We start from the raw sequence: 19,336 nt of genomic DNA on the forward strand, positions 1-19,336 counted from the left end.
CCAGAGTAGAGTGATTGCTCCTTTGGGAATGCTGCTCTAAAAAAAAAAAAAAAAAAAAAAATCCCACAGAATCTGGTGCACTCACATTTAGAGAAGGTGGTTCTGAAGCAGAGAAGATTGATCTGGGGGTAAAAAGGATTACTCGTGCTTAGACAAGACAAATAAATACACTTACAAATCTAAATCATCTAAAAATTTGCGCATTGTGTGTGTGTGTGTGTGTGTGTGTGCGCGCGCGCACGCGCTTGCTTGCTTCCCTTCACACTGAGCTATATATTCACCTTCTAATTACATTAATGTCATGTGTTAAATCCTCCCTCCAAACATTTCCAACAAAACATTTTTTCCCTTCTAAGCAGCAAAAGTCTGACCTCACCCATTCATTTCATCTACATAATAACCGAAGAGAGATCTTGCCACATGTCCGGAGAGCGCTTGGGTAGCGTGAAGCTTACGAGGAGATCTGGGTTGCATCTTCTCGAAAAGAAAGACGCATTTTTTGTTACTACCGAAACCTTAAGGGGGGCTTTTTAAAGCTGGAAAACATCTAGTAACCAAATCCAGCTGCGTGTGTGAGTCTGAGTTTAAGTTTGCGTGTGTGTGTGTGTGTGTGTGTGTGCGTGCGTGTGTGTGCGTATGAGGAAGAGGCAGAGAAAGAGAGAAAGACAGAGAGAAGCTGAGAGGGTCTGCTTCCTTTAGTCTAAGCAAAAGAAAGAAAGAAAGAAAGGAAGGGGGGGAAAAAAGAAAGAACCGTCTGCTTTCACCCCCCGCCGACGCTGTAGTAGCTTTTTTTCAGGAATGAACGCCGAGACGTGCGTTTCATACTGCGACATGACATCCATGGATTCGTATTATAGCGCGTCCGCGGCGCAGGCTCGGGATCAGCAAGCCAACAACCCGTTCAGGACATTCCCAACCAGCAGCGACACCAAATACAGCCCGACGTTCCTCAGCAGCAGCACCAACAGCACCAGCAGCAGTAAAGCTCCGGCGTACGGAGAGAAGTCTCGGAGCCCGTTCCAGCAGGAATGCCAACCACTGGATGGCACCGCTGGAGAAGGCACCTTTAACAAATACCACCTCTTCATGCACAGATCCTCTTGCAAGACTCCACCAGAAAGCAGCAAACTGCACCAGGACAGCAACGGAGGACTCATCTCCTGCTACGGTGAGTTTAAACGCGTCTGATCTTAATCTCCCCATTTCCGGCGCACACTCCATCTATAAAATAATAATAATAATAATAATAATAATAATAATAATAATAATAATAATAAGTTAGTACAAATTACATCCATAACTACAACATTTCTACACTGAATATTCATGAGCTGTTCTGGTGAGATCAGATCATGCAGATGATCCCAAGTCAAAAAGAGGACAGGAATAATAATAATAATAATAATAATAATAATAATAATAATAATAATAATAATAATGAAGAAGGCCAATACTGGTAATCACATTGAATCATTACAACCAATTGTCTCTTTTTGAAGACTGTGTCATATATTTACAAAATGAACTTCACGACTTACTTTAATAAAACAATCCCACTAACACAGTTAGTCTACAACCAGCCACCAAACCTTATCCGACGCTTATTCAATTTTCTTTTCTTTCTTTCGTTCTTTAATTTTTTTTTATTAATGTAATGCGATAAGCTGCGTTTCAATCGTCGATACATCAGATTCGAATCGGACAATTGAATTAACGCGTTTTCAAATGGACTTCTGGACTTAACTATTTTTAGATGTTTAGAAGAACCAAGAACGCACTGAAGGCCAAACACTCTTCAAGAAGTTTTCTATCCCGCAGTGTAGAAATATTTCATTCATATTTAATTCATCATACAAACACGCACCAGATTTAGACTAACGCATACGCAGACATTATTATTATTATTATTATTATTATTATTATTATTATTATTATTATTAAGTGACATAAAATTTACTGCTTGCCCTTGAGGACATTAAAGGAAGAGGTTATGGACTCTCTAAAACATCTGGCAGGAAAGAAGAACATAAATTCAGGCGCGCTGTTTTCCTTCTAACGGCGAACAGAACACACTTCAGAGCGCTCGTCTTCAGTATGAATGAATTGTGGGACAATTTAAAGAGAACAAAACCAGACTAACGACAGTGCAGAGGTTCAGACTCGATTATAAACCGGGAGTTTATACTGAATGTGAGCTCATAAAAAACGAAACGCGACATCTTGAGAGCAGGAAGAGGCTATAAATATTCTGCGATAAATTTCACCAAAAAATTCAATAAATTTTTTAAATAAATAAATAAATAAATAAATAAATAAAAATCCCGAAATCTCCAGCATGTGCGAGCAACTTGCGGATTAGTGACGTCATGAGGATGAAATGCAGGTAAAGGTCATAAAAGCGAAAAACAGAGAAGAGAAAGGAGGAGGAGGAGGAGGAGGGACGGCGGTGTTTTTCTCTGGAACTACAGATTCACATGAGCTACAACTTCATCTCCATGTCGCGGTGATAATATTTATTCTAGTCATTTGTAAATAAAAGTAGACATAAAGCTGTACGTCTGCTTTGCTTCTTAATTCTTCCTAAGCAGATTTCTAATGCGAATGTTGAAAGGGTTTAGAAGGTTGTGTTCTTTATTTTTTTTCTTTTTTTTTTTTTTAGCCGATAAAGTCAGCTTTAATTAGGGCGTATTTTATTTTACAGCCTATAAATCAGACAGTGATGAAGGAGGATCATTATACAGACATGACAACACACATTTATAGTTAGGATAACACATGCAGTTAGGATGCTTTATTTATTATATTCAGCACTAGAAGGAAATCTGTACCAAATCAAACACCAAGAAATAATTAAAAAGAAGTAAACATCACGACATCCGCGGGTTTTGGGTTTTGTTTGGTTGTTGTTGTTGTTGTGCTTTTATACGCAGAATCTGATCGAGCTGTTCCAGGAATAACATTTTCCATCTGTAACAGAGCCTCAAGCATCGGATTTATCAAACCACACAACCTTCTTTCCTTTGACCTTCTAAGTGCCTCAAGGTTAATGTTCCAGACTGATCACAATGCAGAAGTGTTACGCAAGACCACTCATGCAACGCGTTTTCAACAATAAACAAAATAAACCCCACTACGGAGCTGAGAAACACAATAAAGGAAAATAAAGGTACCAAAGTGTACTGGTGAAGTGTGCAGTCAGTGTGCAGCTCTGACCCGAGTGGGATATCTTTCACTGTACTTTCAAACACTGATGTAGGACCTTTACTGTAAAAGATCATTATAGATACACCTCGTGCGCTTTGTAAATAAAACACACACACTAATGGTACTAAGAGGACCTTTTTCCAGCCACAAAGAACAAGTACCTTTAGTTCTCTTGGGTTAAAGTGATATTAATTATAAGTAAGGCAAATTTATTAGACACTGATTATGTCAAGATTTCCTACAAATGATCAACAGCATATATATATATATATATATATATATATATATATATATATATATATATATATATATATATAGATAGATAGATAGATAGATAGATAGATAGATAGATAGATAGATATAGATATTAAAACAGCAGAAAGCAAACAAAACGCTGCATGTTGATTTAAAAACACGTGAACAGCTTTAGTTAAAGTAAAGAGTAACCTCTCTGACACCCTATAAAAACAGTAGGTCTAGTGAAGCGGACCGGTCCTTGGTGCTGGTTTGGGACGCGTATCTTTCATGCCTTTAGTATGCATGTTGTATATCATATACCTTCATGATTTAAGCTGCACAGATGGACTATAATCATTTTTTAGAGTGAAGATTTTAAAAGTACACTTAAAGTACAGAAGGTGCACACGTCATACTTCCACACCAGTGACGAGAACAATGACAGCTATGCAGCTACTCTTTTTTTTTTTTTTTATCTCTAAGATAATCAGCCGTTTCATGCTTATCTTCGTGCTGTGATGCTTTCTGGAAAATTCCCGTTTTATTAGTGACACAAAATATGCAGCAGAGGCACTAAATCAGTCCTGTTTTACTGACGCTGACACACTTGGGCTGAGAGTTTAGAAATTCATTCATGACAATTTAATTCATGCGTGTAGGATATATTTAATTAGTTAGATATTTGCATATGCTGGTTGGTATCAGTTTTTCAAAAATAATCAAAACAGTGTGAAAACAACAAAGAAAACGCCCCCAACAACAACAACAACTACAACTACTACTACTACTACTATTAATAATAATAATAATAATAATAATAATAATAATAATAATAATAATAATAATAAAAGTAGCTTTCACAAAGCAGTCACTTTTTCTCAGTGAAAGAATTACTGTAACTGTATGACGTAACTATTGACATGCAGGAGATTTATTACTGATCTGTTGCACAGATGTTATTAAAGCCAAATCTTTTTTTTTTTCTTTTTCTCCAGACCAATGGGATGGAAGTTATAAACGATAGAAAGTAAACAGCGGGGATCACATTAGACTGCATTACACCGCGTGTTTGGCCTTCTGAAAATAAAATCAAACAAATCTGAGTTCCTATGAAAAGTCCGATTCTTACTTACACACACGCTTTAAACGACTTTCCTTTTTTACAAAAAAAAAAAAAGAGGGGGGGGAGAGAGGGGGGGGGTGAGAAAGAGACCGTTTCATGCGACTGGTGCCAATTCTGCGCACTCACTAGCTTTTAGGAGGAAGAAATAAAAATGCCAAATTCTGCTGCAGTCGCATCTTCCACTGCGTTTTCTTGCGGGGTTTCAGTGACCGCGAAGAAGAAAAACGGACCCGAAACCTAATACTTTCAATTTAAAAAATCATTCTTTAGCATAAATAAACAGTGTAGGTAGGTGTGTGTGTGTGTGTGTGTGTGTGTGTGTGTGTGTGTGTGTGTGTGTGTTTTAAAGTGTAGATACACTGAGGAGAATAAAAGGGTTCTTTATACAGTCAGGCCCGAGGTAAATCATTCCTGCTGGAGAATCATTCTGTTATAGATCCGCACAGCTCAGAGAACCCTGAAGGGTTCCGTACAGAGGAACAACACAGGAACACTTAAAGCTCAGAGGGACAACAGAAGAACCCTTGAGTTTTTCTGTTTTTGTTTAAATACGCGCTAGAGAAGGAACGCCATGATAATAAAACGCGGCAGCTAGCGCGCATGACATCCGGTTTACTAAACTAGGAAGAAAACAAGACGGAGACTGACGCAAATGCCAGCTCTCACAAAGACAACAACAATAACAACAACAACAGCAACGACAACACTTAAGCGAGCGGAATGAGAGTGTGTACTGAATATTTCTTTATGCGTCTTTAAAAGCGCGTGACGGATCAGACGCGCCGCGTTCAGGACCACCGGACACGCCGAAAGCACCTTTCTAGGCTCAGAGCCCTGTAAAGGAAGGCGAGGTCAGCACTGTTCCGCCACTTTTAGTCGATCATAAGTAAGTCTAGGATTGTATATTCGCAGTGGAAGTGTGTCACTAAGCCCTCTCACTGCGCAAAATGGCACCGTCAGTAACATCCTGCGGGGAAAAGACAGCACGAGAGACAGGACTGAGGGGAGAGGACAGTGAGTGTGAGAGGACAGTGAGTGTGAGAGGACAGTGAGTGTGAGAGGACAGTGAGTGTGAGAGGACAGTGAGATGGGACGTCAATAATAAATGAGTGGAGGATATAATGAGTAGAAGAAGGAGGTAATGAAATAAAAACTGCGACAGACACCACGTGAAGGCGATTAAACGCGCACCAGCACTGGGAATAAGCTTCCTCTGTTTCCAGGGCTTTCTTTTTTTGTCATTATTATTTATTTATTTATTTATTTATTTATTTATTTTAAGAATGTAGAGGGAGCCCATGGATTACACTGCTGAATACCAGAAGTTGCCTGAGAAAGTGAAGGCTAGTTACTGACTCCATAACACGCTGTATAATAAACCACACAAACCACAAGGAGTTTCACAATAATTTAAAATAAAAATAAAAAAACCAGGAACGCTTATTAATTTAGATCAGATGGATGATGCGGCAAACTTTCCTGAGGCGATTGTTAATTTGTCGAAAATGAGACAAAAAGCAAGGGATGTCACTCAGCTGTTACACATGAAGAAGTGCATTCATGAATAAAAATGCACAAGTTTTTTTTCCGAACCTTTTAAATGCCACACGTGTTTAAATCTCAAGTACAAACACCAAGGTTTCTAATCCTACATTCTTTAAAGAGTTTCAGGGTTGTTGCTTGTAATTAACTTTACAGTTGAGCAATTCTAGCTCAGTATGTGATGTAGTGCGGAATTAATCTTGACTTCAGACTAAATGTTGATTCCACAATCAGACGTGGGTCTGATTGGATCGATCCCGTTAACGACGCCCCCCCTAAAAAATTTTTTTTAAAAATTTAAAAAAAAAATACAAATAAAAATTCCAGGACAATCATAATCCCAACACTAACATTCCTTCCACAGGAAACACGGTCGACCTGAACTGTTACTTCTAAACATGTAGAAAAAGAAAAGTCCAGAGCGTTTTGGGGGGTTTGCTCGGAATGCTCCAGCCGTGAGTCAGAGGGGTTCGTCGGACGCCGTGAGGCCTGTGTGTAGTTGTGTGTAGTTGTGTGTAGTTGTGTGGCACACTGACCCAGCTGGGTACCACAGCCACATGTACAAATTCCTTACAGCACATGGAGGGTGAATTCGGAGCTCTGGCTCAGATCAATTTCTGGAGGAAGTCCAATCTCTCTGAAGCGAATGAGAAAGATGTTCTGTCTTGTAGCTCTTTACTGCGTGTCAATCATTTACATAATAATAATAATAATAATAAAAACCAGTTTAAAAGATGCTAGGAGTTCCTAGCACGTAATGTGAAATAAATCCGTTATCGAAGCAGTAAAGTGAGGACAGGACGTTCATGTTTATTTCAGAAAGGTCCCTCAAGAGATAAAATATGAGGCGTGAATCATTCTGAAATTGCTGTAGTTGGAGTAGTTATCTTCCAGGTTCATGCTCGTACCGTGTCGTATTAAACCTGCTTGACTTTAAGATCTAAAAATGGTTGCTGTGCTTGTAGTAGTATTGATCCTCCCCATGTGTATGTTTGTAGAGCAGTTACATAAATAAATGTCCAGAGAGAGAGATTTTATGGCTCGTCCTCATCGAACATGAAGCTGAAATTAGTTCAAAAGTACAAAAAAACAACAACTGCCCTTTATAATGTGATCATTATGTTTCAGTGGTGAATGTTATATACAACATCTTTTACAATATTAAAATGAGATAAACATTACAAATGAGATTAAACTTAAAACCTAGCGCAGGTAAGACGTTATTATAAGGCAGCTGGTTGTCGTATTCCAACACTAAACACTAATACATTATTATTATTATTATTATTATTATTATTATTATTATTATTATTATTATTATTGTTCTACAGTGAAAGATTATGAGATCATGGAACGGAGCAGGAGATGGAGATGATATCTCTAATACAGAATAACAAAATAATGTTAAATATACAAACAAACAAACAAACAAACAAACAAATAAATAAATAAAAGTTTGGCCTGTGTTGGTTTAATTCGGATTATTTTCTTTAGATTCCGTGCTCATGATCCTAGGAAGCTTCTTAAGTTATCATCTGAAAGAATGAATTCTTATGGACACGACGCAACCGAGAAAAGAGATCGTAAAAAAGAAAGGTTTCGCCGAGTTTCGTGTCTAGCCGATCGACTGACTGGAGTTTATGCCTTCGGTAGACTCAGACGGGTTTTAATTCACCTGAGGTTTTCTATACCGTATACTGTACATGCATTACACATATATTCATACAAATACCCGGACAAATCACAGCGCAGGGTGACCAGCTCGAGCTTCTGCAAAGCAACACGGGTGGAAAATAATAAGAACCAGTCACTGAGGTTCTCTTCAGTCTGAAGAAACGGCTGCATTTGTGCAGGTTGTTAGTCTAAAGAGTGGTGACAAGAACCCAGGATCACTTTACCACTTAGACCACGTTACGGCTTTTTACAATTTACTTTAGTCTCGACCGGCACACACAAGCGCAGCAGGCTGACCGATCGCTTCAAAGACAAGGCACTTGATTGGACGAGGGCTTAATCAGACCCGGGGTTTAACACACGCGAGCGGGTTTAATGTGTCCGAGCACTTCTAATTGTATTTTAAAAATAACCAGGAATCCATTTCCAGTTACCCTAATGCGGATTATTTGGGGGATTTGTTAATCTAATTTTGATTCAGACTAAAACGTGTGAGAATGCTACTCCTGAGATCCATCCCCAACGATACGTTTCATCTCCTTTTAAAGCAGAATGTTTCGTTTTTGCAGAAATTTTTTTCTCCTCAGCTACAAGAACTGAATCCTGAGATTAAAACGGGATTGACAGAGCTTCTTTACGGTTTTAATCCAGGTTAAAAGATTCATCTGCAGAAGTGCAGGGAAAGATCTGTAGCCGTGTGTGTGGACTGCACCGTTTCACCGTCACTTCTTCTCACAACGTTCCATGAAGACTCGTGAAGCACGTCGTCACGTCGCTGCGGTTTGAAACGTCACTCAGGAGATTCCCTCGGGGGGTTGAGTCTATAACACTGATCACCAAGCAAGGGCAGACTAATGAGAAAGGTTAACTGTCAACACGACAGCGTAAAGGCTGTGAAGAAAACTGCAGATTAACACACAAAAAAATTCTACAGGTCTGTTTAGAGATCGTCTTTCATCCTGCTGATTTTTATTTGTAGTGGAAGTTTTTCCTAAATGGATGAAACATTTTTGAATGTAAATGAGGCTTCGTCTAATTAAATGTGGAAAACAATTCCTGTGTATCATGTTAGATATGATTTCATTTCTTTAGTGTTTAATTAATTAGGTTAATTAGATTTTTATTTCATATTTTAGTATAAAAGTAATTGTAGTCATTCCTCCTTCATACCCAAATTTCCTAGAGAAAGGAACGCACGTCTGAGAATGTGGATCGTCTAGAAACTGAGACTCTGAGTTCTGAAAATGATTTTGAGACACTGGTTTTGCGCTTTAATGTGTATTTCTTCTCGTTAGTACAGTTTATAAAGGGTTTATAAATGGGGTTATAAGGTTTATAAATGTTTATAAGGTTTATAAATGGGGTTATAAGGTTTATAAGGGGTTTATAAATGTTTATAAGGTTTATAAAGGGGTTATAAGGTTTATAAAGGGTTTATAAATGGTTATAAGGTTTATAAGGGGTTTATAAATGGGGTTATAAGGTTTATAAAGGGTTTATAAATGGTTATAAGGTTTATAAGGGGTTTATAAATGGGGTTATAAGGTTTATAAGGGGTTTATAAATGGGGTTATAAGGTTTATAAAGGGTTTATAAATGGTTATAAGGTTTATAAGGGGTTTATAAATGGGGTTATAAGGTTTATAAGGGGTTTATAAATGGGGTTATAAGGTTTATAAAGGGTTTATAAATGTTATAAGGTTTATAAGGGGTTTATAAATGGGGTTATAAGGTTTATAAAGGGTTTATAAATGGTTATAAGGTTTATAAAGGGTTTATAAATGTTATAAGGTTTATAAGGGGTTTATAAATGGGGTTATAAGGTTTATAAAGGGTTTATAAATGTTTATAAGGTTTATAAAGGGTTTATAAATGTTATAAGGTTTATAAAGGGGTTATAAGGTTTATAAAGGGTTTATAAATTGTTATAAGGTTTATAAAGGGTTTATAAATGGGGTTATAAGGTTTATAAAGAGCTTATAAATGGGGTTATAAGGTTTATAAGGGGGTTATATATGGGGTTATAAGGTTTATAAAGGGTTTATAAATGGGTTATAAAGGATAACTCATGTATGGGTTTATAAATGGGGTTATAAGGTTTATAAAGAGTTTATAAATGGTTATAAGGTTTATAAAGGGATTATAAATGGGGTTATAAGGTTTATAAAGGGTTTATAAATGGGTTATAAGGTTTATAAAGGGTTTGTAAATGGTTATAAGGTTTATAAAAGTTTATAAATGGGGTTATAAGGTTTATAAAGGGTTTATAAATGGGTTATAAGGTTTGTAAATGGTTATAAGGTTTATAAGGGGTTTATAAATGTTATAAGGTTTATAAAGGGTTTGTAGATGGTTATAAGGTTTATAAAGGGTTTATAAATGGGGTTATAAGGTTTATAAAGGGTTTATAAATGGGGTTATAAGGTTTATAAAGGGTTTGTAAATGGTTATAAGGTTTATAAGGGGTTTATAAATGTTATAAGGTTTATAAAGGGTTTATAAATGGGGTAATAAGGTTTATAAAGGGTTTATAAATGGGTTATAAAGGATAACTCATGTATATTGCCATCATAATGACACATAACTGGACATATAGAGCAGGACACAGGCCTTTCAGTGATTATATGACATGAAGACTTAAAGCCTTCTCAGAAGTTTCAGATAACGCGGTGAACCAGTGAAATGTTTCTGTTGCGTTTTTGTATCCCAACGATCCCAATAATCAACACCTCTGACGGTCGATTCAACCCGCAGCGTCTTTCCTAAACGACCTTCAGAATGATTTCTCGTCGTTATAATCAAAAACATGGCTAACAGCGAACCAGGACATAATATTAACACCCTGTCGGGATGGTTTTAAAGTTTGCTAATCTATGAATAAATCTGCTGAGACTTTAAACAGGCTGGAGTTTAAATCAGTCCGCAGCGAGCGCTCGGAGATCCTCAGATGAGTAGATAGAGGAGAGATTTATCACCAGCAGAGGTTTGAAGGAAATGCCGTGTTTTCTTGCACAGCGTGTGCTCTTTGTTGGAGCCCGTTGGGATAAATCCTCCCTCAGGACTAGTGGTGTGTTTGGACTTCTCTGTGGACGGCTCGGGTTCTCACTACTGGGCCTTTTCGTAAAGCCTCAAATGTTTAAAAACGTTAAAAAGGAAAAGAATGCTGTGGCCAGGATGGAATAGACCAGTGTAAGTAATCAGTGAAAGGAGGAAAAAACCCCACAAAAAAAAACAAAAAAGAGGAGCTGATTAATTAGAAATGCTGCTCAGAGCCAGTTAACCCAAGTGTGTGTGGTAAATTTAAACCCAACGTTCAATTAACACAAGGCCATATGGAATTTCTATAAATATCTTTCTGCAAACGTAAAACTAGCTCAGGTTCTGCTGACGGCTTACCAACGGGACCGCTTTGGAGCATTTTACTAATATTTTCTTGCATTAATTAAACAGTCACCGCTTTAAAAAAAAAAAAAAAAACGGTTCTTGTCCACGCTTCAACGTTCATATTCCAGCCGATCCATCAATCTCAGGACACGTGTGTGTACGCGGATGTGTGAAAGAGCCTGAAATAATTACAAAGCGGAAGCAAGTTTCAGACGACTGGCGAGGCTTCAGAGCTCGGCCCCGTTACGATCTTTTTCATATTGTACGAACAGAAAACAAACCCAATTAGAGACACAAATAAATGCAGAGCAGAACAAACTGTCTGCACACACACACACACACACACACACACAGCGCCCCCCCCCCCCCCCCCACGTCTAAACAATTCAAAATTGACCACGAGCACTGAGAACACACTCTTCTTTCAGAATTTATAACACATCTTTATATATACTATATTATATTATATTACAGCCTTTTTAGGTCTGTAATATTTTGTCATTAACCCTTAGCAGAAACCCTGGCGTGCCTAATTTATAGTGTTGCTTTTTATTTGCCCGGTGCTGACCTTGCCCATCGGATTGCATAAAAAGCATGGGGGATGCCCTGCCGCTTTACAGCCAGTTAAATTACACTTTGATGTATTCACCCATTTTCAACTGGGAATAAATCGCTGCCCCTTGTAAAGATATGACCCTGACTAACTCAAGGGTCGAGTACTGACATCTTACGGGGGCCGGGAGCCTCTGGCGTCTCCTGTCCCGAAGAGAGGCACCCTTTTTAGCGCACTCGTGTCTGGAACGAGTGTCTGAATCGTTCATGCATGTATTATGGAATGTATAAAAGGTGCCCTCCACTCTTTATTAGACGTATCGAATGGCGAGCCGTTTGGAAGCGCTTCCAGTCCGAAAGCGTGGCGCGTAGGTAGTGTAAAACTAGATTTACAAGCTCCATTCTTGCTAAGCAGGCAGGTGTGAATACACTCAGGTTAAACAGCCAATTAGTCCCGGAGCTGAACCTCAGCCTCTCCTAGCCTACTCGTGAACTCGCGTTCGATTTGTAGTTCTTCTTGACGTGTCAAAAAGTTCAACGGGAATACCGGTATTCTGATAAAGGCCCGTCTTTAGATCAGAGGTCCGACAACATATATGTAGTAGGCCGTACTATCCCGTACGTCTTATTTGGGGTTTGGGGCTGGAAAACGATCATCTCCAGACTTCTCTTTTCTGTATGTTGGAGGTGGTGGACGGTTTTAGAGTTAAAATGTTCCATGGATGTGTTTTTGCACTAGTTAAACTGGAAACATTTTAAGAGATTACATCTGTTTATTCTAATAGAAATTTAGAAAGCTGAGGAATTACAGGACATGTATAAAGCATGACTTTTGTTTGGTATAATTTGTAAAAGCAGACAGGGATTTGGGGTTTGGGGTTTGGGAACAGACTCACAGTGACCTCCACAGCTCATATTTGCCTTAAGCTTGAGCTTTTTTTTTTCTTCCCCCTCAGCTAAATGCTGTGCCCACATGCCCTTTTACGACGCCGTTCAACCGCAGTCCTCTCCAAACCTTTCCCGTTCTGACACAACCGATTTGCAGTGAGGTTTCAGGCCCGGGTCATGTTACACGGCCATATGGAGGAACTCTGAGCGCAGAACCGCTGTTCACTTTGAGCGACAGAGAAACCTCGCCGCCAGGTTCAATCCTGAATTCTAACAAGCGAGGGATTGTCACAATACCCCACGTCAGTCCAAAGGCATGAACGCCACAAGGTATCAGCGAGACACTTTGATCGCCAGGCAGCGCTGCGAACAGTCTGACAGTCTGAGGCACACGGCATCTCAAAGCGAAAGCTGAAAATATTTACGCTCGCTCCCTCTCGCTTAACAGGATGTGTCAGTCCTGAGCGGGAGGCAATATGGGAGCCATTATGTTCCCCCCCGAGCCCTGGGTCCACGTCTGTCAGGGCCACAGAGGCCACAGTGACCAGAGAAAGCACTCGGTCCTGTACGGGCGGCTCTCACAGGGGTCTCGCCAACACAAAGGACCAACAGCAGACCCTCGGGGGGTATTTATTCACATCACTGACTGTTTACACCAATAAGTGGTCCAGCATTTATCCAAAACGAGGCGAGTCAGGTAGTGAACAGCAGGCGTATTAAGAACGCTATGCTTCATGTCAACGTTATTGGCACTGACGCTTCTCTAGAGCATGGTTCCTATGTTCTGTTTTATGTTCAAAAAACCTAGACGATGCTAATAAATAAAAACAAACAATAAGGCAAAGACAGAACAAAACATCAGTGAATTCAGGACATTGTGACCTTTACAGAGTTGATTTCTTACCCAAGATTTAACAAGCAATGAAATGCTATCTCTATTTCAAATAGATATGGGAGGATTTATATTAAATTTATATGCTGTTGTAGTTTCAAATGCATCAGGCGACGCCATAAAAAAGCTAAATCAATCCTAATTTAAAAGAGCTGGACGGTCCGTTTCTACCGCGGTCATAAGCTTGCGACCGAATGAGCACGTGTCTGATTACAGTCCGGGGCGGTGCATTCAAATGTCTCCCCTGGACATGGGAATGTAAACATGCTGTACGCTTAGCGTTCAAATGGTAAAAGTCGTGAGAACGCTGTCGCGTGACGACTGAGAAACATATGTTCACAATACTCACTGTTCCCTACACTGGAAAATCAGCAGCGGTACACTGGACATTATTCCAGGAAACAGAAATGACGACTGAATTAAATGATTTCGTACGCCGTGTAATAATACGGGCTCGTATGGAAGTATTCTGCGGACAGTGTTCAAAAGCAATTGCATTTCGTATCTGTGGACGTGTGTTTCCGTTCACGTTTTCATTTACACGAACGTACCGTGTCTGCCAAATTTCACATGGAAGCGCAAAGTCCATTTGCGATTGCATTTCCGGTGTGTTACGCGTTATGATCCTGTCATATTGAAACAGTAATGGCAATCACCCCGTCTGCGTTTTCATTTCTTCAGTGTGGCGTACGCGGCCTGCTAATATTCGAACCGCGAAATTCAAATAACTCAAAATTATTAATAAATGATATCCTATATAAACAAATACTGTATCCATACTGTATCATAACACTACAATACGTTAGATATCCTGTGAAGTAGACGACTATAATCTTGGAATAATCGTACGCTTTTGCCCAGGTCATGCACTTTTTAGACGGTCCCTAACTGACTTCATTGCTGTAAAGCACTGGTGAGCTGCGTTTCTGGGAGATTAGCTTCAGGGGCATTTAACAGGAGAAAAACTGAAAATATATTCAGATGCACTTGCTCCAGAGTAAGACAATACACATTGCGTCCTTTCTGTGTGTTTATTGTTTGAGAAATAGAAAAGAGAATCTTGAATGTGCATTGAATCTCCTGTGAGCACGAGGCTGTGAGTGACGTCACTTCCAAACACAAACACGCCCTTAATAGTATAGCCCCGCCCCAACACTGATTGGCAGGTTTCTGTGCAAGGCATGGGAAATGCATATGGACCCCAAATTGCAAACACAGCTTGCAATTTCTTTTTAATATTGACCGCAAAATACTCCCATAGGTTTGCTCGTCGCTCGGTGACTGCAGCAACATTAACGCACGCGATGTAAACTTCACACGCTTTACACGTGATTATATGACGTGGATGGAGCCTAAAGACAATAACATAGTGACCGAACACATGACTACAGGAATGACATCACAAACACCTTAATGCTCCGTTTCCGTTCGTGAGAAGTCTGAAACGACTGAAAAATCTTCCACAGGCATGGTGCACAGATTCACCCAAACAGCACAGTGCATTATGGGTATTCCGTAGCCACTGAGGTACATTGCTTGTGTGCATCAGAGTGCATTGTGGGACTGAAATAGCACTGGATATTCGCCACAACTTTTCCTGAAAACAGTGCACTTTATACTGAACAGAGAAGGCGCAAAGACTAGCTAATGACTGTTTAGGTGTTTTATAGTCAAATATTGGGGATGTTTATAGGAAATGATCTTTTAAACCCAGTCAACACGAACCAGTAAAGTCAGTCCCATCGCCAAACTGACCATCAAAGTAAATCTGTGGAAGCATCGGAGATTCCTCAACGCTGCATCGTTCAGCTCGTGACCCCGAAATCGCAAATACACAATAATATTAAATGTGAATTATTGAGTACAGATAAAAACCTTGGATCAGTTAAAACGACAAAATCAGTGAAAGAGTGAGTCAGTGAACAAGTGAGTGAGTGAGGCAGTGAATGTGTCAGTGAATGAGTTAGGGCGGGAGTGAGTCTGTGAGTGAATATGTGAATCAATGTGTCAGTGAAATAAGTGAGTGAAAGAGTGAGTCTGTGGGTGAATGATTGAATACATGAGTGAGTGAATAAGTGAATAACAAGTGAGTCAGTGAATACGTGTGTGAGGGAATGAGCGAGTCAGTGAATGTGAGAGTATGAGCATGTCAGTGAATAAGTGAGCCAGTGTGTGTGTCAGGGAAAGAGTGAGTCAGAAAGTCTGAGTGAAGGAGTGAGTGAGTGAGTCAGTCAGTGAATGAGTGAGTCAGTCGGTGAATGAGTGAATTAGTGAATGCATCAGTGAGTGAGTCAGTGAATGAATGAGTCAGAGAGTCTTTGAGTGAACGAGTGAGTGAGTGAGTGAGTAAGTGAATGCATCAGTGAATGACTGAGTGAGTCAGTGAGTGTGTCAGTGAATGAGTGAATCAGTTACTGAGTGAGTGAGTCAGTGAATGAGGGAGTCAGTGAATGCATCACTGAATGACTGAGTGAGTCAGTGAGTGTGTCAGTGAATGAGTGAGTCAGTGAATAAGTGAGTGAGTGAATGAGTGAGTCAGTGAATAAGTGAGTAAGTCAGTGTGTGAGTGAATGAGTGAGTCAGTGAATGTGTGTGTCAGTGAGCATGTCAGTGAGCGAATCAGTGAATGAGTCAGGGAGTCAGCGAATAAGTGAGTCAGTGAGTGTGTCAGTGAGTAAATCAGTATGTGCGTGAATGAGTGAGTGAGTCAGTGAGTGAGTGAGTGAGTCAGTGAATGAGGGAGTCAGTGAATGCATCAGTGAATGACTGAGTGAGTCAGTGAGTGTGTAAGTGAATGAGTGAGGGAGTCAGTGAATGAGTGAGTGAGTCAGTGAGTGTGTCAGTGAATGAGTGAGTCAGTGAATAAGTGAGTGAGTGAATGAGTGAGTCAGTGAATAAGTGAGTAAGTCAGTGTGTGAGTGAATGAGTGAGTCAGTGAATGTGTGTGTCAGTGAGCATGTCAGTGAGCGAATCAGTGAATGAGTCAGGGAGTCAGCGAATAAGTGAGTCAGTGAGTGTGTCAGTGAGCAAATCAGTATGTGCGTGAATGAGGGAGTGAGTCAGTGAGTGTGCCAATTATTCAGTGAGTGAGTCAGTCAGTCAGGGTCACAATCAGTGAGTGAACGTGCGAGTGAAGGAGTGAATGAATGATTGATTCAACAAGTGATTAAGTTCGTGAGTGAGTCAACAAGCGAGTCAGCCAAGAAGTCAGTCAAGGAGTCAGTGAGTTAGTAAATGAATCAGTGAGTGAACGAGTCAGTTTTTTTTCCAGGTAGCAAATTCCAGAAATCCAACGTAAATAAAATTCGTATAGTAGTGTAATCGCCGATGCTTCCCGTGCTCAAACCGTACCGATGCGGTCCACACCCCAGAGACTTGCATCATACACACCTTTACTCTTCAGCTCTATTTCTTTGTTGCAGCATGAGAAAACAATAATGCCTACATACCGCCTGAGGCGATCCCAAACACGGGGCGCTCCGGCGGAAGCTCCGATCCCTGTACAATCGTTACCATGTAAAGTCCTGTAAGAAGCTGAATCTTTGTAAGCAGGATAAAAACAATCTGATCCATTTCCTGACTGACAGACTGAGGTTTCACAGCTGAGCTGATGTGCATTTCCAGTGGCTCGACGCGGAAAATTACCACCCCAGCGTCTCATCGCTGGGTCAGTTTGGCGTCGTGACCGGCCCGCTTCGCCGTGTCGCAGCAGATCACACACACAAGCGTGCGTGTACAAGGCCGCTGAGGAGAATCCAGCCATAGAGGAGGAAACCTGCAATTTTCTATCAGGCTGCAATTACATCTGTTTCTGGGTATCTGTTTCATATGAGCACTTGATTTACAAGCTGAGACTGGCAGCCGTAAGTGGAGCAAGTCAGACATGCTCAGATATTACACCAAGCCAAAGGCCTGACACCAGCAGTCTCGCTCCAGGCACACAAACGGCCAAAGGAACTCTGGACCATCCTCCGACGCATTGGATCAAAATCGATTTTCACGCAGCAGCGGCACGACACGCAGGTGTGAATCCGAGCAGCTGAAATACCACACCGAACACACGCAACATGATCTCGATTTTCATCTAACGACATCTGCCGATTTTATTTATTTACTCTGACGCAGGGTCTTCCATCCGTTCAGTTAACATTCATAAAGTTCATAACAATTCGCCCAAGTCTTAAGAAAAGTCACAAAAAGGATCAAGTTAAGGTTAAGGACACGATTTGCACTCAGACCTTTTCGTACGACAGCACTGGTATGAAATCAGATGAAGTACAACCAGCTCACTGTCAGACGAGCACACATTTCACCTCCATGAAACATACAGATATCTGGCACAAATCGAGCACAAAGGTTGAACCAGTCTAGAATCCACATTTTTAGGGCAAATCTAGAGCCTTTAACTTTCTTCTCTCGTTCCTCTGGGGATGTAGAATCATTTTTGAAAGCCAGGACCTGGTAAATATCCATAGAACCCTTAAAGAACCCATGAAGAACCCTTTTTTCTAAGAGTGGACCAAGTACTAGAAGCCACCTGAATCCACCTGTATGTACCGAGAATCCATACATACACTCTTACAAAAAAAAAAAAAGCATTCTTCAAGGGTACTTTAAGGGTTTGGTGCATAATTATTGGTTCTTATCTTCCAAAAAAGGTTTTAACTCAGAACATTTTCTAAGGCGCAAACATTTTGCTCCACTGGGTGCGGGGCTGTACCCACGCCAAGGTCAGAGCTAGAACCATTTTGTTTCTTCATTCGTTCCCTTTTAGAAAGAGTTCCAAGTAGAATGATTTTTGGAAATCAAGAACCCTTAATTATCCAACAAACCCTTGGAGAACCCTCAGAGTGTGACAAGAACAAACACAGCAAAGACATGTTAAAATCCTGACGGGTTCTCGATATTAAGAAGTGAAGTGTTGGGTGAAAGAGATGATAAATAAAGGAACACCTGAAGAACGCCTCTTCTAAAGAGCATGTTGTCTTTTCTTATCTTGGCCATTTAAGTTGTTGCTGCTTTTTATGTGAATTTTCACTTTTTCAACAATTTTCTCAAAAAGTTGCAACGCTGTAATGTTCTCTGAACTGTAATGTTCTTACCAGATGGCCCACATTCGCCACTGGTTTCCACTGTGTGATCATCTACTATATGAGAACATAATGGTGGATAAGTCATTTTTATATCATTAAATCATCTTTAATTACAGAAAACATTTGACATTTTTCATCAAAAAAAAAGTTAATTAAAAAAAAAATCCATTCTGTTTACTCCCTCCAAAGGGTGAACATCCTTCAGTTCGAATCTCGCAGCTCTAACCTCCCTCTCTCTCTCTCTCTCTCTCTCTCTCTCTCTCTCTCTCTCTCGCACTATTTCCAGGTAAAGACACCACAGGGCTGACCGACTCGGACCTGCCGGCGAACACCGACCCCACAGGGATGGATGGTAGCTACCTCAGCGTGAAGGATCCAGGAGCCAAGGTTCCTCAGGACAGACCCAGCTCTGAGCTCGCCTCCCCCCTGGACAAAGGTGAGGGAGAGAGCAACAAGGGCAAGAAGAGACGTAACCGCACCACCTTCACGAGCTATCAGCTGGAAGAGCTGGAGAAAGTCTTCCAGAAGACGCACTACCCGGATGTGTACGCCCGAGAGCAGCTGGCACTCAGGACGGACCTCACAGAGGCTCGAGTCCAGGTAAAATCCACATTACGCTCCTCCTTACAGCCTTTAAGCATTAACACCAGCACTGGTCTCCTCATGACCTGTCTGAGGAGGCTACATGAATAGTTTAGTGCATAGTTCTGCATAAAGAAATACTACATGGACGGCTTTCTTTCTACA

At 40.4% G+C, this 19,336-nt stretch overlaps 1 protein-coding gene across 1 annotated transcript in view; it reads left to right on the plus strand.

Moving 5' to 3' along the window:
• The first annotated feature begins 361 nt into the window (after nt 1–361).
• alx4a (ALX homeobox 4a) overlaps nt 362–19,336 on the plus strand; it is a 33,972-nt gene continuing 14,997 nt past the window's right edge. The window contains exons 1-2 of the mRNA XM_017478917.3: nt 362–1,168; nt 18,876–19,189. Coding sequence (XP_017334406.1) covers nt 799–1,168; nt 18,876–19,189 — 684 coding nt within the window. The 5' untranslated portion in view covers nt 362–798. The remainder of the gene's footprint in view (nt 1,169–18,875; nt 19,190–19,336) is intronic.

Source organism: Ictalurus punctatus, chromosome 10, assembly GCF_001660625.3.
Source record: "Ictalurus punctatus breed USDA103 chromosome 10, Coco_2.0, whole genome shotgun sequence".
NCBI classification, from domain to species: domain Eukaryota; kingdom Metazoa; phylum Chordata; class Actinopteri; order Siluriformes; family Ictaluridae; genus Ictalurus; species Ictalurus punctatus.